The 21227-nt window shown below is 39.5% G+C and overlaps 1 protein-coding gene across 8 annotated transcripts in view; it reads left to right on the top strand.

Moving 5' to 3' along the window:
* The window catches only part of NFATC1 (nuclear factor of activated T cells 1), a 243498-nt gene that overhangs the window by 30528 nt on the left and 191743 nt on the right, over positions 1-21227 (top strand). For all 8 annotated transcript variants that reach the window (XM_077270055.1, XM_077270056.1, XM_077270057.1 and 5 more), the window contains exon 2: positions 6930-8007. In XM_077270055.1, coding sequence (XP_077126170.1) covers positions 6930-8007 — 1078 coding nt within the window. The remainder of the gene's footprint in view (positions 1-6929; positions 8008-21227) is intronic.

The raw sequence follows: 21227 nt of genomic DNA, 5'->3' as shown, positions 1-21227 counted from the left end.
TGATTTTGGAGAGGGAAGTTATGGGGTTAGGGCATTAATCTGGTATACAAAGGGGTTGTGGTGGTCGGACAACAAAGACTTGCCTAAGGGTACTGTCACACAGTGCCATTTTGATCGCTACGACGGCACGATCCGTGACGTCGCAGCGTCGTATGATTATCGCTCCAGCAAGAGTGGCATTGTAGAAACTAGTGGCAGTGTCTGTGTCGTTGAGTGAAGATATGGAGGACAGCGGTAGAATAGAGTCAGAGAGTGTGCGAGTGTCTAGATGTGCGAGGTTTCTGCGGGGGTGTGCAAGGTGGCGGACATGGGTGACAGGTGAGGAGGACAGTGATGAGAATGTGAGAAGATGGTGGTCAGATAGAGGGAGAGGGGAGGTTGTGAAGTTAGATAGGGAGCAGAGAAGGGTGAAGACTAGGTCTAATGTATGTCCGTCTGTGAGGGTGGCTGAAGAGGACCACTGAGTAAGTCCAAAAGAAGAATTGAGCACCAGGAATTTGGAGGCTGCCTACTGATGGGTGTCAGTGGGGATGTTGTAGTCATCCATGATGATGGTGGGAATGTCAGCAGAGAGAAAGTGAAGAAGCCAGGTGGAGAACTGGTCTATGACAGCCACTTGGAGGTTGCAGGGAGAGTAGATGCGGACAGAGTGGACTTCAAAAGAGGGGAGGAAAAGGGAGGGTAGAGGTGGGATTGGGTTAAAGGTACAGTTGGAAGAAAGGAGAAGGCCCACTCCTCCACCATGTCTGTTGCCAGGGCGAGGAGTGTGGGTGAAGTGGAGGCCACTTTACCATAGCGCATCAGGGGAGGCTGTGTCGGAGGGAGTCAGCCATGTTTCGGTGAGGCCCAGGAAGGAGAAATTACGAGAGGTAAAGAGGTAGTGAATCACATGGAGTTTATTGCAGACGGAGCCGGCATTCCAGAGTGATCCAGAGAGTGTGAGCAGGGTGGTGGGCGTCAAGGGCACGGATTTGAAGTGTGCGAGATTTCGGGTGTTTATATTGGGTTGGGAGCGCTAGGAGGGGAAAATAATGGGAGGTATGACCTGTGGGGGTTCAGTATTGGGAGATCTGTCGCCAGCGGTGAGGAGAAGCAGAGAGAGGGAGAGCAGGTGGGAGAAGGAGAGTGGGCGGCTTGTTTTATATTTTAGTAGGAGAGATGTGATGTTGAGGAGGAGGTCTGCGGAGGAGGTCAGGTGGGGAGGCAAAAGGGAAGGAGAGATTGTTATTTGGTTTGATGGTGCTGGGGTATGCGGTTAGTGAAGGAGAGTGAGGAGTCATGGAGCAAAAACTGTTAGGGCATATGTCAGCATGGTGAGGGTAAGTGTGGAGGAAGAGAAAGAAATTTAGTATATTTAATAAAAGTTGTTAGTCGTACCTTTTGTTCACTTCTGGTTCATTTCTGGGATATTTCTGCATACTTAAAAGAGCCGTACGTATGGAGCCCGACCACGGTCAGACAGACATGGGGACTATATGAGTATGTGTGTTTATGTAAAAAAAAAAATCAATATATTTTTTTTTTAACCAGGTGCAGAAAAAATGCTGCAGAGAATTATGTCAAGAATAGAATTGTTAATAGTTATTTTTTTATCAGTTAATAAAGCATTAACATTTATTTTTCAATGCATTCTTACTTTGCAGCATTTTTTCCTACACCTACATATATATGTATGCAAGTCAGGTTTATAGGCACCTATTCGATAGATAAACCTAAGATACTGAACCTTCCCCAAATGTATTTCTTTTATTACGTTAAAATGGAATTGCATGTATAATAAATCCTATTTTCAGATTACCAGAGTGAGGATATTGTGGGGTTTCTAAACCTCTGGCTAAGATACTATCACAATACTACTAATTTAAGGATATGTGCACGCTGGGTCTTTAAACGCTGGTTTACCAGTTTAATTTTTGAAGCAGAAGACACATTAGGAAAATGCCAGTGGTGTTTTCCCTGAAGTCTCGTTTCTGACGTATATTTGTATTTCTTTTGCGCCATCAGTATTTATACAAGCAGAATCTGCAAGAATAATGGACGTTCATTTTTTTTTTTTTTTTTAGCTACCTCATTTTTTGTAGATGAGGTTGGTTAAAAGAAAGGAAAAAATATAGAACATACGGAGTGCAAGTCATTTTGACAGTTCAGTTCATATGTTCATTCTTTTTGGCATTTTGGCACTTTTTTTCAGGTGGGTTCCAGGTGGCATTTGCCTAAAAAATCTGTACATACTTATACCCTAAGAGTGGTTTTACAGTTTGCATTTTTTTTTTTTTTTTACAAAAAAAATGCAGTTTTTATCTTCTGCGTTTCAAACATTTTTAGTTTTAAGCGTGGTGTTTTTTAAGCTTTTTTCATAATCATATCAAGTGTGTATGAAAAATGACACAAAAAGTAAAAAACAAAAGCAGTAAAAACTTGATAGCACCACTTGGAAACACACATGAGTGTATGCAAATTCAGCACTATTTCACTTCTCTACCACCTGGTCTCAGCACCCAAAGTGGTCACATTTCAATTTCTCTTATGAAACTTCACAAATAGCAAAGGGGTAAGATTTCTGTATATTGCAGTCTGTTTGGGTTATATAGATATTAAACTATAAGGATTAATGCCCTTACCAGTAGTATTCTGTGGATAGACTTGTAATATTTTGCCATTTTCCAACATTCTTCTTAATTCACATTGTAATAGTGTAGTGGCACTTTAAAATGTAGTTGTGGCTTACTGGTATAAAGCGAGGGTTCCCCTTCCCCTGTGCAGGAAACCTGTAAGGCTGTGTGCACATGTAGCAGATTTTCGCATTTTTTTTCGCGTTTTTTCACCATAAAAACGCGAAAAAAACGCATACATTATGCATCCCATCATTTAGAATGCATTCTGCAATTTTTGTGCACATGATGCGTTTTTTTCCACGAAAAAAACGCATCGCGGTAAAAAAACGCAGCATGTTCATTAATTTTGCGGATTTTTGCAGATTTCCCACTATATTATTGCATTGGGAAAAAAATGCACCAAAAACGCGGTAAAAAACACGCAAAAAAACGCATGCAGATTTCTTGCAGAAAATGTCCAGTTTTGCTCAGGAACTTTCTGTAAGAAATCCTGAACTTGTGCACTTAGTCTAAAGTTGGGTGTACTTGCATCAGCGCCACTTGTGCCTTGTGTCAGAAGATGGCCTATTGTCAGCAGAGGAATACCCAATACAAGTGCACTCAACTTCACAGAACATTCCTACAAGGCAATGGCATATGTAGAAATTGGAACAGATTTGTGATCACATACTTGGACCTCAGTAATGTCAGATTCATCAATTTTATAGAAGCGTATAGAGCAGTGTTTAAGTATATTCACCACCACACCATTCACACAGAAGAGTTTGGTGCTCCCATTCTCGGGAACTGTGTATGGGAGTCACAATGTTTGGACCCCTAGCAACGATGCATGCAACCCTGATCCTGTGGATAAGTGATGCATTCATTTAATGAGACAAATCCTTTATTATTTTACTATACTGAATTTGTGAAAGTTTAACTCTTTGAAATAATAAAGTAATAATTGTATTGATATTGAGCCAACAAATTCCGCAGCACTTTACAATTGAGTGGGGGCATGTACAAACAATGAAGACATCACAAAGTAACACATAGTTCATCAGTTACAGGAGAAATGAGGACCCTGCTCGTCTGTTTACAATATATAAGGAAATAGGGGGGACGCAATAGGTAGAACGTGCTTGTCAAGTATTATCCAGCCATCATTCTAATAAATAGGGCATTGCAAATAAGCTGAATGATCCGGGCATCAGCCAGGATCTGTCTAGGTACAGTTGCCAAGTGCTATTGGGTGCAAGGAGGAAGTGGACACAGATGAATAGGAGAGACCAGGTTCTGAGTAAAATTTAGTAAGAGGGAAGAGTTTGATTAGTGAAGTGAGGTGATAAGCCTGTCTAAAGAGATGTCTGTTTAAAGGAAGTTTAAAAATGTGGGGTCTAGGTATAAGTCGGATAGTCCAGGTAGTGCATTCTGGAAAATTGATGCAGCACAAGAGAAGCCTTGGAGATGAAAGTGGGAGGTTGGGGTTATGGAGGATGTTAGTCTTAGATCAGTTGCTGAGCAGAAAGCACAGGTATAGTGATATAGATGAGGGAGGAGATAAATAGTGGTGCAGAACTGTGGAGAGCTTTGTGTGTGAGCTAGATAAGTTTGTATTCTCTAGCGAATGGGCAACCTGTGAAATGACTGGCACAGGGTAGAGGCATGGGTGTAGCTGCTGGACAGAAATACAACCCTGGTTGCTGCATTCAGAATGGATTGGAGAAAAGAAAGTTTGGTTAGAGGGAGACCGATCAGTAGAGAGTTGCTGTAGTCCAGACAAGAATGAATAAGAGAAACCATAAGAGTTTTTGCAGTTTCAAAGATGAGAAAAGGTCGGATTCTGGAGATGTTTTTAAGATGCTGGTAGCATGAGCGAGTGAGTGATTGGCTATAAGGTTGCTTTCGCATTGCTTTTAGGCACGATCGTGAGCTCTGCCGTGCACCATATTCGGGAGTATACGCATACTACATCTGAGTGTCCGCCTCCTGTAGGCGTATACTCCAGAAAATGATGCACGGCAGTGCTCACATTCGCTCTGTCTGTACCATTATAGTCTATGGCCCGTTTTGCGAAATGTGAAAGCACCCTAGGGAATAACGAAAAGCTCTGTGTGAAATATGACTCCAAGGCAGTGAGCGTGCTGCTTGGGAGTTATGGTTGAACCATCCAAGGCAATTGCAACATCGGGTATAAGTTGGTTACTAGAGAGAGGAAACACCAGCACTTCAGTTTTGAAGAGATTCAGTTTCAGATAGAGGGAGGACATGATGTTAGAGACCTAGATGATTATTACAATTCCAGCTTTGTGAAACATCATAGTAAAGTGGTATGGCTCACTTTTCTTATGCCTGATAGCATGCGTTTCCATCTTAGTATTATTATTAAAATGTTATTAACAGTTGTGCACTAAAAACTAATTAAATTCTTCTTATTTAATGTCATTTACAAGTCAGTTGCTTCAGGTCATGTTGGCTTTAGGTGCATTCAACAAAAGCTGGAGAGATGATACGTGTTGCTCATACTAACTCATTAAAAAGGCTTAATTCCTTGACATTGCTGGCAACTTGCGCTATAACTTACAAACTTGCCTATGGAGTTAAAGGACATGGATAACTTTGGATGCATTTTTTTTCTTAAATTCATGTATTTTTAACTTAAAAAAGTTTTTGTTTGTTTTTGCCTTTAAAGATTTTGCACCTATTGCAAAAAATGGCTTTTGTGCTGCAAACTACAAAATCAGTTAACTGAGAATCCATCAGTGAGTTAGTCCTGACCGATGAGTTTATACTTTTTTTTATTTCTTCTTCTGATTTCCTCTCAACTGAGTAATGACCACAAAGTTTAACTCAACTTACTTGTGTTCAAAAGTCAATTGAGAGGCTCAGATTAAGAAAGATAAGAGTCATAAATAATGATGAATACAATGATTCCCAGGCCATGTCAATAGGCCGGGGTTTCCAGATCTACCTACCTGCTGGAAACCATGGTGCCTCTTCTGATTACTAGACCCAGTGCATCATCATTTTTGTGACGTGATGCACTTATGACATTGTGATGGGCCTACTAGATAGAAGAGTTATCGAGGATGTCAGCTCGTTGGAGGAGGTTCACAGGACTCTAGTCTGATGGCCAAAGACTACTGTTGTGGTTGTTGGACCAGAGTCCTGCAAATCTCTTTGGTCATCTCTAGTCATGAAGCCTCACTGATGGATTGTTGAACTCATTCTGCACACGGTAGGAGAAACTGCAACGCAGAGGCTTTAGAATTTTTTTAGTAAAACCCAACTGCAAACTTATTTTTGGGGAAAAAATTAAGTAAAAAAAAATTCCCTGAAGGTGTATATATTTTTTTTAAATAGCATTATAAACCTATCTAACAGCAGGGAGCCTAGTAACACAGGGGCTTACCTTCACTGATCTGGGAGTACATGAGCGGTAGGGGTAGTTATGCATTACTGTAATAATGGAGGAGCGGATAGCAGAAAAAGTGAAATACTTATTTCTGATTTCTAATGTTGTTACATGTGAAATTCACACGTAGTAGTGAATAGTAGAGTTCAGCGAATATGTTCGGAATCCGTCGCCGAATGTGAATTTGCCATATTCGTCCAATATTGGTACCCTATTTGTGCCGAATTTATGTTTGATGATTGCTTCCGAACATATTCGTTCATTTCTACTCCCATTTACTCCAACGATGTTCGGCTGTGTTTGGCGAATATTGCAAAAACAATATTCGCCCGCCAATCAGAATTGGAACTGAATTTTGAAAAATTTGTTCAATAGCGATCAATTTTAACTTGTTCAGTGGGCCCCATCACAGTCCTGCAAACAAAATACTGCAAAAAAAGGAACCCTAGAAGCGATTGTTTAAGATACAGAAATAATGGACAAGTGATCTTAAATTACATGTAGTTAGATGTTTTGTATAGTAAAATGTCACTACTAATAATCTGCCTGTGTTTTAGCCTTCTGATCAGGAAAAATTACATTTACATGCAAAATCTGTGCATAGACTAAGCTTATAGATGAACAATTTCCCCAATTCTCAAGTCTCTCAGTTTGCTCCCCCAAAACATAGTTCTAAAACTATTTTTAACCAGTTCTATAGCAGAAATACGTTCCACGCTATTAGTTATTGACTCTATATGTATTATTACATTATTATGTAAACAGTTCTAGTTTTTTTTATTCATTTTATATCCTTTCATCCTACATTTTAACATCTTCTGAAACATAACATTTTTGCCGTGCCTTTTAGATGAAACACATGCATGTCCTTATTTTTCTTTTTAAACTAATCTTGACATCTTTCATAATTTTTTTTTCAGAAAACTATAACTATGCATCTTCCAATTTAAGTGCCAGCCTATCACTGGGTGTGATGAATTCTTCATTATCAGCTCCATGCCATGGTGTTCAGTCATCAAACCCAATCATTTCCATTATTCCATCAGCAAGTCATTCATCTGGATATGGAGGGAATCCTGAGAATGAAGCCTCTGGATACTACTTATCTCCGAATATAAGACCTAATGGAGCACCATTAGAAAGTCCTAGAATTGAAATCACTTCTTGTCTTGGGATTCATAGTGGCAATAACCAATTTTTTCATGAAGGTGATGTGGAAGAATCTTTACCGAAACGAACACTTTCTACTGCTACGCTGAACTTACCAAATGTTGACACGTATCGAGACCCTTCTTGCTTGAGTCCGGCAAGCAGTCTGTCTTCCAGAAGCTGTAACTCGGAAGCTTCCTCTTTTGAATCAAATTATTCTTATCCGTATACTTCCCCTCAGACTTCTCCATGGCAATCACCTTGTGTATCCCCCAAAACTACTGAGCCAGATGAAAGCTATCACAGAAATTTGGTGGCCTGTAATTTGATAAATTCACCCAGGCATTCCCCGTCTACATCTCCCAGGACAAGTATTTCAGAGGAAAACTGGCTCACTGCTCCAAACTCACGTCCTACATCTCCATTCAAAAGAAAATACAACCTTAATGGCAGGCAGATTTCCTACTCCCCACACCATTCTCCTACTCCATCTCCTCACAATTCCCCCAGAGTAAGCATCACCGAGGAAACCTGGCTAGGCAACACTCATCAGTATACAAATTCAGCTATAGTGGCAGCTATTAATGCTCTTACCACTGACCCCATAGACATGAACGATGGCATTCCAATCAAATCCAGGAAAACAGCAATAGATCATACCCCAACCATGGCTCTCAAAACTGAGCCCATTTGTGATGAACATGACTCACTGTCAATCGCCACTGATTTGCCATCAGAAGACTTCTATCACATCAGGAAAACAATGCCCTGTGATCAATTTTTATCAGTACCACAGCATCCATTTCACTGGGCCAAACCAAAGAACATTTCCCCTACATCATATATGAGGTAAGACAATATCAAATGTTTTGAACATTAATTTGCATCAGTGCAGAATAAATTGTTGTTTCTGTTAGATTTCAATGTAAATTGATATCAATGGCAGTCCTGTGGTTGTGTAGATAATTGTTCACAATGTCTTTAAATGGATCTTCCAGGCTTGGGTCTCAAGTCTGCAGTCACTCTATGTGACTGCAGACTTGTGAATCCTCACAGTGAGCAGTGTGCATGCTGTCAAGATTTTCTCATCCCGTGCTGCCCAGGAGCATGTGGCCATAGGAGCACAAGTATGCAATTTGCGTAATTCCAGTCACATTCTGACTAGTCATGTCCAGCCTAGCTCAAATCAATTGTTTTGAGCAAGGCTGTGCACGTCTAGTTGACACGTGACCACCTGTATGTGAACCGCATACTTGGAGTCATGCTCCCTCGCGGGGAACATCAGAATCCTGACAGCACGCATTACTCTCTGTGAGAATTCACATGTCTGCAGTCACATATAGTGGATGCAGACCTGCTCCCCAATCCTGAACAACTCCTTTAATTGTAAAAACACTTAACATTTAGGTAATGAACCTCTCTTCTTTTGCAAATTCTGTTTTGAACATGAGCAAGCTTTGATAAACTTAGTAGGTTTTTCTTCTGTAAGTCTTTTGTTCAAGATATGTATGCAATGTACGGGACCCTCAGATGCTCAATAGTGATGGGCACCTCCTTCTCTTGTACCGTAGTCTAGTTCTCAGGTCCACATGCCTTTTGTCGGCATTTTTAGAGATAGACAGAGATAGACACTCTCACTGGTGAGTGGTTATGCAGCTCCATGCATAACAAGCTGTGATGCACTGTGTGTTCTCACACGTTTCTCTCATTGCCAACATTAAAGGGGTTGTCTGCCAGTAAATTAATTTATAGCCGTGGATTGCTTAAAAGTAATAAATGGATCTATACTCACTTTCCAGCCCCCCTGTAGATCCAGCATATGCTACTCTAGAGGTCTCTGCCAGCTCCAGAAGTGGTATCTGTCTCGTTTGAAAGACCCAGCCCGTAATTGGCTGCAGAGGTCAGTTGACCGGAAGAGCACATCTACAATGAAGCGCTATTCTATTCACCTGACCAGTAGCCAATTATAGACTACAGCGGTGCTAAGACTTTTAAATTCGGAGGACACCTTTTCCTGAGCCAGCAGAGACCTCCTGAGAAACCTCTCCAACTTTCTGAGCAATTTTTCCAGAGGAATCAGACTAGACAGGGTAGCCTTTGCTTCCTACAGACATCAATAAGCCTTGGGCATCCATAACTCTGTCCCTGGTTTGTTGGTGGTCATTGGACCACTTTTACGTCATTCAACCATTGCACATTGGGAAACAAGCAAACAAGTTATGCCATTTGGAGATGCTCTGGTCCTAAGAAAAGGATATCAGATTAGTGGACATCAATATCAGATTGGTGGAGATCTTTTTGAAATTAATAGGAGCTGAACTGCACTTCTTGGCAAATGGCCACTAATCAGTGTGCGGTGCTGATCTGCTCCTTTTACTGTTTACATCCGGCTTATATCAGCAGCTGATCGGTGGAGATGCCAAGTGTTGGACCTCAATCTGATCTATAAATTATGCCCTTGGAAAAAATTTATTTCACATGAATCATGTTTGTAAGGTTAATGAAACATCTCTGGTTTGGGATATGCCATGTCTGAAAAAGAAGATGGCAAATGAGTGCAGATAGAAAGACAGCAGCCTGTGACAGATGTATGTGCCTCATATACCCAGTAGTACACAAGTTCTAGCACCACCTTATATCTTTCGGTTGTGTGAGATTTTGTAGTAGATTCACCCATCTCAAAAAATGTTTTCCATACTTAATATGAGTATACAATATATAAAAGATTTTGCACTATTATTTGAAACCTTTGATATTTGACTTCAGATAGACAGATGGCTATGTAAAGTGCAAGACCATTATATACAGTCTGAATAAAGTAATTTTCCTTAGTTTCAGATGTTAGGCCTACTGAGGTAGACAGTGTTGACAGTCCCTATTTAATCAAGGCAGGAGCTGCAGATCATGAAACACATGATGTATGAGGAACATATGAAACAGATAAAGACATTGCATTCTTGAGTCAGAATTAAGGCTTACACATTCCACGGCTCCCAAAAAATAATGTATCAAATGTTAGACAGGCTATTATCCTATTTTGAAGTAGCCCCCATTAGGATTGAAGGTTTGTTGGCTTCAAAACTCACCTTGTTCCCTATGAGGATATTGTCTGCATATTTCCATTTCAGCCCCCGAAATACATAAATCTCCATCAAGGGATAGAAATAGCATTGAGTCAACTTTATGCCTTTGTAGCTGAAATATATATTGTCTGGCAGGCTCCCTAGGCAGGGAGGGGGTTAAACCATGAAATGATAGTGACCATGAAGCGTTAGTTTGTTGTATGGTTCCATATTATTGTTGTAGAGGCCATATCTCAAGAAATGTTTCAGTTTTTTTAGAAGCAGAAAGTGTCAAATATTTACATTACTCAAATTGATCTTCCTACATTCCACATCTGGGCCTATGTGACTCATGCAAACAAGAATCGTAAGACTACATGTGGGTATATGTGAGAAATAGTTTCTTCTCATGTTCCCATTATGCTTTTTTCTTATGTGCATATAAAATGTTAAAAGGTTGTCAGGTTGTCAGGTGACATAAAAAGATGTTTACATGATTTACAAATGGAAATTAATAAAGAAGGTACATTTGTCATAAGATCTCCACTGCTGGTTGGCCGTGAAAGTTATCGTGGTTCCATGATCCGGAAGATCCATTTCACCTTTCAATCTGATTCACGCAGAGTTTGCTCCCTCTCTCCTCTGTCGGCAACATGCTTGAAGGGGGTTGATTGTATCACTCATTTTATCACCTAAGCCAGCCTCCTTCTCTTTGTCTGCAGCATGGAGAAGGCATGTCAAAAGTCTTCTGAAAATGTCAGAACAAATGCTGAAGTGACTATGAGAAGAAATCAGAAATTGGGACATTAGTGCACACTTCATAGTTTATCAGATGCTTTATAGCTATTAAACCACTTAAAGGATTTGTCCAGTTAAAAAAAGTTATAGCTTATCAACAGAATAGGTGATAATGTGTAGATCGATGGGGGGCCGACCACTAGGACACGCACCAATCTGTAGAATGTGAAACATCCCAATAAGGATGGAGCAGCAGTACGCATAAGCGACCTGCACTCTAGTCATTCTCTATAACAGGGGTGGGGAACCACAGGCCCCAGGGCCATATACGGCCCTCGATGACCTTTTATCAGGCCCCTGAGCAGATTCTCAGGGACCGCATTCTTGGGCAGGGAGGTGTATTTTGATTACAACCAGCTCTTTAATTTCTTCTTGCTCTGTTAGCACACACACGTAGTGTTCACCACTGAACACGGAACGGCATGCAGTGAAAGATTACGTCCTGTAACCAGTGCCAAAGTCCGGATGTACTTTGTCGGTGGAGTTTGTACGGCCCCCGAAGGATGGTATAAATATACAAATGGCCCTTCGCAGAAAAAAGATTCCCCATCCTTGCTCTATAGAGTGGTTCAGCACTGAACTTGACTTTTATGTGAACCTCCTAAGAAACTAATGGAGCAACGGTTGGGTGTCGATCTGCCATGACATTTTGTAACAGGGACTAAACTTCTCTATCGGAGGTAAGAGTTCCCCAATCAACTGTTTTTAGTGCTGGTCCCATAGGTGTAACTGAACATCGAGTTGACACCTATCCCTCAGGTAGGTGATAACTTGTTTTAACCAGATGACACCTTTAAAGCTCCTGGTCGGGGACATATAGTCTAAGGTTGAGGCCAATTGAACAGGGATGGGGAAGTTTCTATAACTGACAAGTAATGCAGGTAGCCTCTCAAAAAATTACTTTTTAAACAGTGTAAAAAGTGTAAACAAAATGTTGAAAAGTTGTTAAACACTGTGCATCTATCACGAAAATATGCCACCTCACCTCTGAAATTAGCGCTGCTGCTCCTGTCATGCCCAGTACTTTCCACATACGTTAATTTTCCTATAAACCCCTGGCAGCTCGGATTTAAAAAAAAATAAGAGATTTCAGCTGTGAATAAAATATTGTTAAATGTGAATTATTTTGTCACAATTCAAATGTAACCTCCTCTTTTATTCTCATCATCAAGATCTGGGGAGAATTAATGTAATCTCTCACTTAATGCCGCCGGAGGCTAACTATGCAGCAAAAGAAAACACGAGGTTCCCTGGTGATAGATTCTCTTTAAAGAGAACTTGTGAACTCTCTGATATGTCCATTTTAATAAATACTTGAATTTACATGAAAAAACAATTCTGGAGTAACTTTTCTAAAAACTTTACCCTTTTCCTGTTATTTCTTTTATGAATAAATTGACAACTAGGTATTAACAGGCGGCGGGGTGATTAGATACAGCCTGAATGTCCAATCAGTGCTGACTTTTCGGGGAAACACCCCAGTTACCGGAGAAATAGTAACCCCGGTTTTGGATTCACTTATACATTTCTAGGAAGCATAGCAGAACTGTTCTCCACAGGATTATATGCAGAGATTCTCCAGAATTGGTGTCACATGAGGGGACACAAGTATTTACTAAACAGACACAACGGATGACCTGACGGGTTCTCTTGTGACGTGTTGTCCATGTGGCAATGTGCATGGATAAAAACTGAACTTAGTCCATCAATGAGAAGTGCAAGTGAACCATCTAAAATTGGTTTATACCTGGTCCCTTAGTGTTTTTTTTTTGGACCAAAACTTGGATTCAGTTTAAAAAACAATAGAAGTAGATGTTTTTCCTTTTTTTTCAGCTAGCACCCCAAACAATTAGCTGTAGACTGATAAGGAAAGGGATATCAGGGGCTTAATACTCCTACAGCTCCTCCACTGGCCTAATGAAGCAGTGCACAGCCTTCATTTAAATCAGAGGCCTCTTCATGTAATGTATCTGTATGCTAGGTCATCAGTAGAGTAGGATGATACCCTTTAGATAAAAGAATAGGCTCCCTTAAGTTTTTTAAAGTGGTATTTAAAAATCCTGCTCCAAAAACCATTTTTAACATTTGGACTGTATCCATTTTTACACCTTCATCTTAAAAGCTTAATTGTTTCACCCATGTGCCTTCATATAGAGGATAGCAGTAATGATCAAACACTGACTTCACCTGTAGTTTCTTAGGCTGGTTTCACACTTGCGTTTTGATGTGCAGCATTTAAAAAAAAATGCATGTGGTGAAAAAACGCATGTTTTTTAAACGCATGCTGAGAAGTGTGTGACAGCTGCCAATCATCAAAATCAACTAGAAAACCCACTATAAACAGAAATAGCTAGGGTTAGGGTTAGGGTTAGGATCCCTAGTAACCCTAAGGATCCTAACCCTAACCCTAACCCTAGGGTTAGGGTTAGGGTTAGGATCCCTAGGGTTACTAGGGATCCTTACCTTAGGGTTAGGGTTAGGGTTTTCTTGTTTTTTCTTGTGTTTTCTTGTGTTTTTCTATAAAAACGCATGCGTTTTTAACGCAAGCAAACGCATGTGCTTAAAAATGCATGCGTTTACATAGACAGCAATACATTTTTTTGCCGCGAATAAACGCATGCGTTTTTTTGCGGCAAAAAAACGCCGCTAGAAATTACTACAGGTTGCATTTCTGCAAACATACGCACGCATAAAAAAACGCATGCGTTGCCAAAAACGCGTCAAAACGCATGCAAAAAAACGCATGCGTTTTTAATGTTAAGTATAGAAAAAAAATGCATGCGTTTTTTAGCGCTAAAACGCAGCGGACAAAAACGCAAGTGTGAAACCAGCCTTACATGGAAGTACAATTAGGTCTCATTCAGACTTCTGTTTTTCTCATACCTCTTCTTCATGTGATTTTCATGGATAGAGCTAGTACCAATTATAACATGGGGCTGTTCACTGTGCATGTTTTTTGCGGACTGTGTGCCCATGCAAAAATCAAGGGAACATGTTCTTTTTCTATCCAAATAATGGATCATAATTACCCTTTACAAGCCTATGGGCCCGTGAAAATCGTGGACAGCACACAAATGGCATCGGCATCAGAGTGTTGTCTATGTGCTGTTCATGATTAACATTGCAATATGTAGGAGATGCTTCCAAATTTATTGTTCCATACATGAAAATCACTTATGATAAAAGCTGACACACTGACCAAACGCTGATGAAACTTGGATGAAAAACACTGATGAACAATTACGGAAGTCTGAATGAGGCCTTATGGCAGAATCCAGCACCCATCAATACACATCAGGTAAAATCTCACACAGTAGTTGTAGAATTGATATCAGATACCGACAAACATGTAAAAAACAAATTGCAAATATCTTATCAATTGCATAATATCAGCTGACAGATGGAAACTTCCTTATATAGTGATTAACAACAAATTAAAGACTCTATTTGTATACAAGACACATAATAAAGTGACACAGAAAAAGGAAGGTAAACATACACAGTGTGCAGAATTATTAGCCAAGTTGTATTTTGATCACATGATACTTTTTATACATGTTGTCCTACTCCAAGCTGTTCAGGCTTGAGAGCCAACTACCAATTGGTAGTAATGTAATGAGGGGTGTTGTCTAATGACATGAAAACCCTATAAACGGTGTGCTTAATTATTAGGCAACTTCCTTTCCTTTGGCAAAATGGGTCAGAAGAGAGATTTGACGGGCTCTGAAAAGTCCAAAATTGTGAGATGTCTTGCAGAGGGATGCAGCAGTCTTGAAATTGACAAACTTTTGAAGCGTGATCACCGAATAATCAAGCATTTCATGGCAAATAGCCAACAGGGTCGCAAGAAGTGTGTTGGGCAAAAAAGGCGCAAAATAACTGCCCATGAATTGAGGAAAATCAAGCCCGAAGCTGCCAAGATGCCATTTGCCACCAGTTTTGCCATATTTCAGAGCTGCAACTTTACTGGAGTAACAAAAAGCACAAGGTGTGCAATACTCAGGGACATGGCCAAGGTAAGGAAGGCTGAAAAACGACCACCTCTTAAGACTGACTTTTCAAAGGTTTTATGGACTGATGAAATGAGAGTGACTCTTATGGGCCAGAGGCTGGATCAGTAAAGGGCAGAGAGCTCCACTCCGACTCAGACGCTAGCAAGGTGGAGGTGGGGTACTGGTATGGGCTGGTATCATCAAAGATGAACTTGTGGGACCTTTTCGGGTTGAGAATGGAGTGAAGCTCAACTCCCAGACCTACTGCCAGTTTCTGGAAGACAACTTCTTCAAGCAGTGGTACAGGAAGAAGTCGGTATCTTTCAAGAAAAATATGATTTTCATGCAGGACAATGCTCCATCACATGCCTCCAACTACTCCACAGCATGGCTGGCCAGTAAAGGTCTCAAAGAAGAAAAAATAAAGACATGGCCCCCTTGTTCACCTGATCTGAACCCCATAGAGAACCCGTGGACCCTCATAAAATGTGAGATCTACAGGGAGGGAAAACAGTACACCTCTCGGAACAGTGTCTGGGAGGCTGTGGTGGCTACTGCACGCAATGTTGATCGTAAACAGATCAAGCAACTGACAGAATCTATGGATGGAAGGCTGTTGAGTGTCATCATAAAGAAAGGTGGCTAGATTGGTCACTAATTTTTTTGAGTTTTGTTTTTGCATGTCAGAAATGTTTATTTCTAAATTTTGTGCAGTTATATTGGTTTACCTGGTGAAAATAAAGATAACCAACAGGTAATGGACAACTGAGCTAAATCAACAAATAATTTTTAGTCACAAAATATAAAAGAAAGTAAATAAGTAAATACAATCATTACAGAAACAATTAAAAACAGGAGACGACACCACAGTTACACATCCATGCAGGAAAAGCATATCCATCATATAGGAACAGTCCATCCATAATGCAAGAAAACTTAATCAAATAAATATATGTTGAATATAAATACTGGTATTTCAAAGTAGGCAATGTTGAGAGTAGTATTCTGAGGAAAGTTTTAGGGGAAAAATATATAGTCACAGTGATACAATACTAGAATACTGGAATACTCACAAGTTACCACTACATTCTTAATATAAGGTGCCTAGTGCCATACTGCAAATATTAATAATAGATATAAATAAATAAATATGGATGTATATATAGGCATCCAAGTGAGGAGTTATATCATAAATCACACATGAAAAAACTTTACTGCATAAAGATAAGGCATATCCATAAATGATAAACGATATACAGTACAGACCAAAAGTTTAGACACACCTTCTCATTTAAATATTTTTCTGTATTTTCATGACTATGAAAATTGTAAATTCACACTAAAGGCATCAAAACTATGAATTAACACATGTGGAATTATATACTTAACAAAAAAGCGTGAAACAACTGAAAATATGTCTTATATTCTAGGTTCTTCAAAGTAGCCACCTTTTGCTTTTATCACCGGGAATGGTCTTCCAACAATCTTGAAGGAGTTCCCAGAGATGCTTAGCACTTGTTGGCCCTTTTGCCTTCACTCTGCGGTCCATCTCACCCCAAACCATCTCGATTGGGTTCAGGCCTGGTGACTGTGGAGGTCAGGTCATCTGGCGTAGCACCCCTTCACTCTCCTTCTTGGTCAAATAACCCTTACACGGCCTGTAGGTGTGTTTGGGGTCATTGTCCTGTTGAAAAATAAAGGCTGGTCCAACTAAACGCAAACTGGATGGAATAGCATGGCACTGCAAGATGCTGTGGTAGCCATGCTGGTTCAGTATGCCTTCAATTTTGAATAAATCCCCAACAGTGTCACCAGCAAAGCACCCCCACACTATCACACCTCCTCCTTCATGCTTCACGGTGGGAACCAGACATGTAGACTCCATCCGTTAACCTTTTCTGCGTCGCACAAAGACACGGTGGTTGGAACCAAAGATCTCAAATTTGGACACATCAGACCAAAGCACAGATTTCCACTGGTCTAATGTCCTTTCCTTGTGTTCTTTAGCCCAAACAAGTCTCTTCTGCTTGTTGCCTGTCCTTAGCAGTGGTTTCCTAGCAGCTATTTTACCATGAAGGCCTGCTGCACAAAGTCTCCTCTTAACAGTTGTTGTAGAGATGTGTCTGCTGCTTGAACTCTGTGTGGCATTGACCTGGTCTCTAATCTGAGCTGCTGTTAACCTGCGATTTCTGAGGCTGGTGACTCGGATAAATTTATCCTCAGAAGCAGAGGTGATTCTTGGTCTTCCTTTCCTGGGGCGGTCCTCATGTGAGCCAGTTTCTTTGTAGCGCTTGATGGTTTTGCAACTGCACTTGGGGACACTTTCAAAGTTTTCCCAATTTTTTGGACTGACTGACCTTCATTTCTTAAAGTAATGATGGCCACTCGTTTTTCTTTACTTAGCTGCTTTTTTTCTTGCCATAATACAAATTCTAACAGTCTATTCAGTAGGACTATCAGCTGTGTATCCACCAGACTTCTGCTCAACACAACTGATGGTCCCAACCCCATTTATAAGGCAAGAAATCCCACTTATTAAACTTGACAGGGCACACCTATGAAGTGTAAACCATTCCCGATGACTACCTCTTGAAGCTCATCAAGAGAATGCCAAGAGTGTGCAAATCAGTCATCAAAGCAAAAGGTGGCTAATTTGAAGAACCTAGAATATAAGACATAATTTCAGTTGTTTCACACTTTTTTGTTAAGTATATAATTCCACATGTGTTAATTTATAGTTTTGATGCCTTCAGTGTGAATTTACAATTTTCATAGTCATAAAAATACAGAAAAATATTTAAATGAGAAGGTGTGTCTAAACTTTTGGTCTGTACTGTATATCGTTTATCATTTATGGATATGCCTTATCTTTATGCAGTAAAGTTTTTTCATGTGTGATTTATGATATAACTCCTTCTTTATGAGAAGGTGTGTCCAAACTTTTGGTCTGTACTGTACATCAAACAGTGATGTGGATAAACCAACCTGCTAAGGATGTGGGATGGAGAAGCCCCAACGTGCGTTTCACACTTTGCTTCTTCGGGGGGCGCCCCCCGAAGAAGCAAAGTGCGAAACGCGCGTTGGGGTTTCTCTATCCCACATCCTTAGCAGGTTGGTTTATCCACATCATTGTTTGATGTATATCGTTTATCATTTATGGATATGCCCTATCTTTATGCAGTAAAGTTTTTTCATGTGTGATTTATGATACAACTCCTCACTTGGATGCCTATATATACATCCTTATTTATTTATATATATTATTAATATTTGCACTATGGCAATAGGCACCTTATATTAAGAATGTATTGGTAACTTGTGAGTATTCCACCTATGTAGTTTTCTTTTATTGGTTGTATCTGTATACTGAATAGTATTGTATCACTGTGACTATATATTTTTCCCCTAAAACTTTCCTCGGAATACTACTCTCAACATTGCCTACTTTGAAATACCAGTATTTATATTCAACATATATTTTTTTGATTAAGTTTTCTAGCATTATGGATGAACTGTTCCTGTATGACGGATATGCTTTTCCTGCATGTATGTGGCACTATGGTGTCATCTCCTGTTTTAATTGTTTCTGTAATAATTGTATTTATTTACTTTCTTTTATATTTTGTGAATAAAAATTATTTGTTGATTTAGCTCAGTTGTCCATCATCCTTTGCTTATCTTCCCAGTCTTCTATGGTGGAGCTTGTTATTATATGTCCCTTCTTGGTTTACTGGTGAAAATAAACAAGTGAGATGGGAATATATTTGATTTTTATTAAGTTGCCTAATAATTCTGCACAGTAATAGTTACCTGAACAAACAGATATCCTCCTAAGATAGCCAAATCTAAAAAAAAAAAACCCCACTCCAACTTCCAAAAATATTAAGCTTTGATATTTCTGAGTCTTTTGGGTTGATTGAGAACATAGTTGTCTATCAATAATAAAAATAATCCTCTAAAATACAACTTGCCTAATAATTCTGCACACAGTGTAGAGAGAAGGCCATCTCTGTCGCCAGCCGTGGGTTACACCGGAGGACATCACAACTTTTGGATGTGGGTGTTTACATCTCACATGACATGGAGCACCTGCCGCTTCTTCACGTACTGGACTGGCAACCAGGACAAGTTTGTGAGTCTGCACATTAGTTCAACAGAAAAACAGATATCCCAAAGCATCATAAAAATAAAGAGGCTGGGTTAACAAATGACAAGATAGGCTTTGATATCAAACTTTTTACTGAATGATGTTGATAATGTATCAAATAGATGTTTTCAGCCTGGTTACCATGACCACGTCTAGTCTTGCACATATTCATATCTTCTCCACTAAAATTGATTTACTTTTTAAGGTTTTAAAGCTCTTAATGTAAAAAAAGATCTAACAGTGATTCCATATCAGACACTGTACGCTTTGTACAAAATAAGAACCATAGGTTTTTTACACTTTCTCAGTCCGGATTGTTTTGCATGGAATACAGTTAATTAATTCACACATTTATATTCGAGTCTTAGTTTAGGAAAACAAAGTGATCAAAATCTTTCTCGGCACATTATGTTCGCTTGATAACATCTATTTTCTCTTTTTTTTTATATATAAAATTGTGAAATATTTGGGAAAAGTATGAAGTTAACCCATTACTTGCCAAATTAGCAATTTTCATTTTTTTTTAATGACAGATTTTTAATGATTTGGGTCCTAATGAATCAGAAACATAATTTGCAAAAATTTTTCAAGTATGGATTTTTCAGAAAAGGGCGTCCCAATATTCAATTAAAAATGACAATGACATGATTTCCTATTTTGAAAACATTCATTTTACAAACACAACACAAAAAATTGGACCTAATTATAAAAAATATAAAATCTTAGTTGCTAGAAGCTAAAGATTAGTCGTCCCAAAGAAAGGACATTGGTAGAAAATTGGGTTAATAGCTTCAGGTCATTTGAAATAGCTAGACGTGGTGAGATGGCATTTGGTATCACAAATCTGCTCAATTGTTACAGAGGATCAAGAGGCCACCTATCTTGTATGAGGACAGCATGGTATAAATACCACTATTAAAAATAAAATAAACTATGGAAGTAAACTCGTTTATACAGAAAGCATACACCATTAAATATCTGATATCATGATTGATAGCTTTTGTATAACGATGACCAGATTGATCTGCGGAGGACCGACTTTGAGACGAATTACCTACAATTTGCAGGACCAATTTGAACTTTCTGTGAATGGATTCACGAGAATGTCACCCCCTCCATAATGCTCTGCAACTATCATATCACATGGTCTAGTGCTTCTAATCAGGGGAGCTATCACAGCCAGTATAAAAGATGGGGTCAGCCAAGGAGTGCTATTTTATGCCTGTACAGTGTAGCGATAGACGGTCATAGCACACAGCTCCTTCCACATAGGGAAAGAAAAAGACCAAATCTGATTGCGGTGTACTACTTCAGTGTTGTTAAAGCAAATTGAACATGGGAGTGGTAATCTCAGTCTGAATACTAATCCAAAGATTCAATTGATATAGTGAAGTGCTCTATCTGTGTAGTCACTTAGTGTGACTGTGAATTCTGGGTGGACATATCATTAGTTAAACCTGTGCGCCTGCACAGGGGCCCAAGAGGTACGGAGAACCATTTATAAGTCCAAAGAAGATGCAATTTTGCATTTTTAGGAACTCTTGGGTTGCAAAGAGTCCATATATTGTTCTTGCACAGGAGCCCCTTTTTTGTCTGTGTCCGCCAGTGTGTGAATTGATTGATCTAACCAAACAAGATATACTGCAGTAACAGCAAATTAATAACAGCCTTTTTTTATTCTTCACACCCTGCAAACAAGGAAGGCAGTTTTAAACCCCTCAATGCTAATTGTGCTACTAAAGCAAAATCCTGAATCCAAGACTTTGTGTCCCAGAACGTGTGCTTCTTGCATTGTAAACAGACAAGCCTTATTTATTTTTTCACATTCAAAAGAGAAATTGTTGCTTCCACCGCTGCTTACCATCCGTGTATATCAAGCCAAATAGGTTGGGGAACTTAATAAGGCTGTGTTGATATTATAGAGCCCAAAAGGGGTTTAATACTCTCCCAGGGACTTCAGAATATTATACACATATTTTCTAGGCAGTTGTAGGTTTTTAGTATTGTGACTCTCAGTAAATTTATTCAACTCGGATTAAATGTTCTGGGAAAATCCTGCGAAGTTGTCAA

Source organism: Ranitomeya variabilis, chromosome 6, assembly GCF_051348905.1.
Source record: "Ranitomeya variabilis isolate aRanVar5 chromosome 6, aRanVar5.hap1, whole genome shotgun sequence".
In the NCBI taxonomy this organism is placed as follows: Eukaryota; Metazoa; Chordata; class Amphibia; order Anura; family Dendrobatidae; genus Ranitomeya; species Ranitomeya variabilis.
This window is presented reverse-complemented; position numbering and strand designations above follow the sequence as displayed.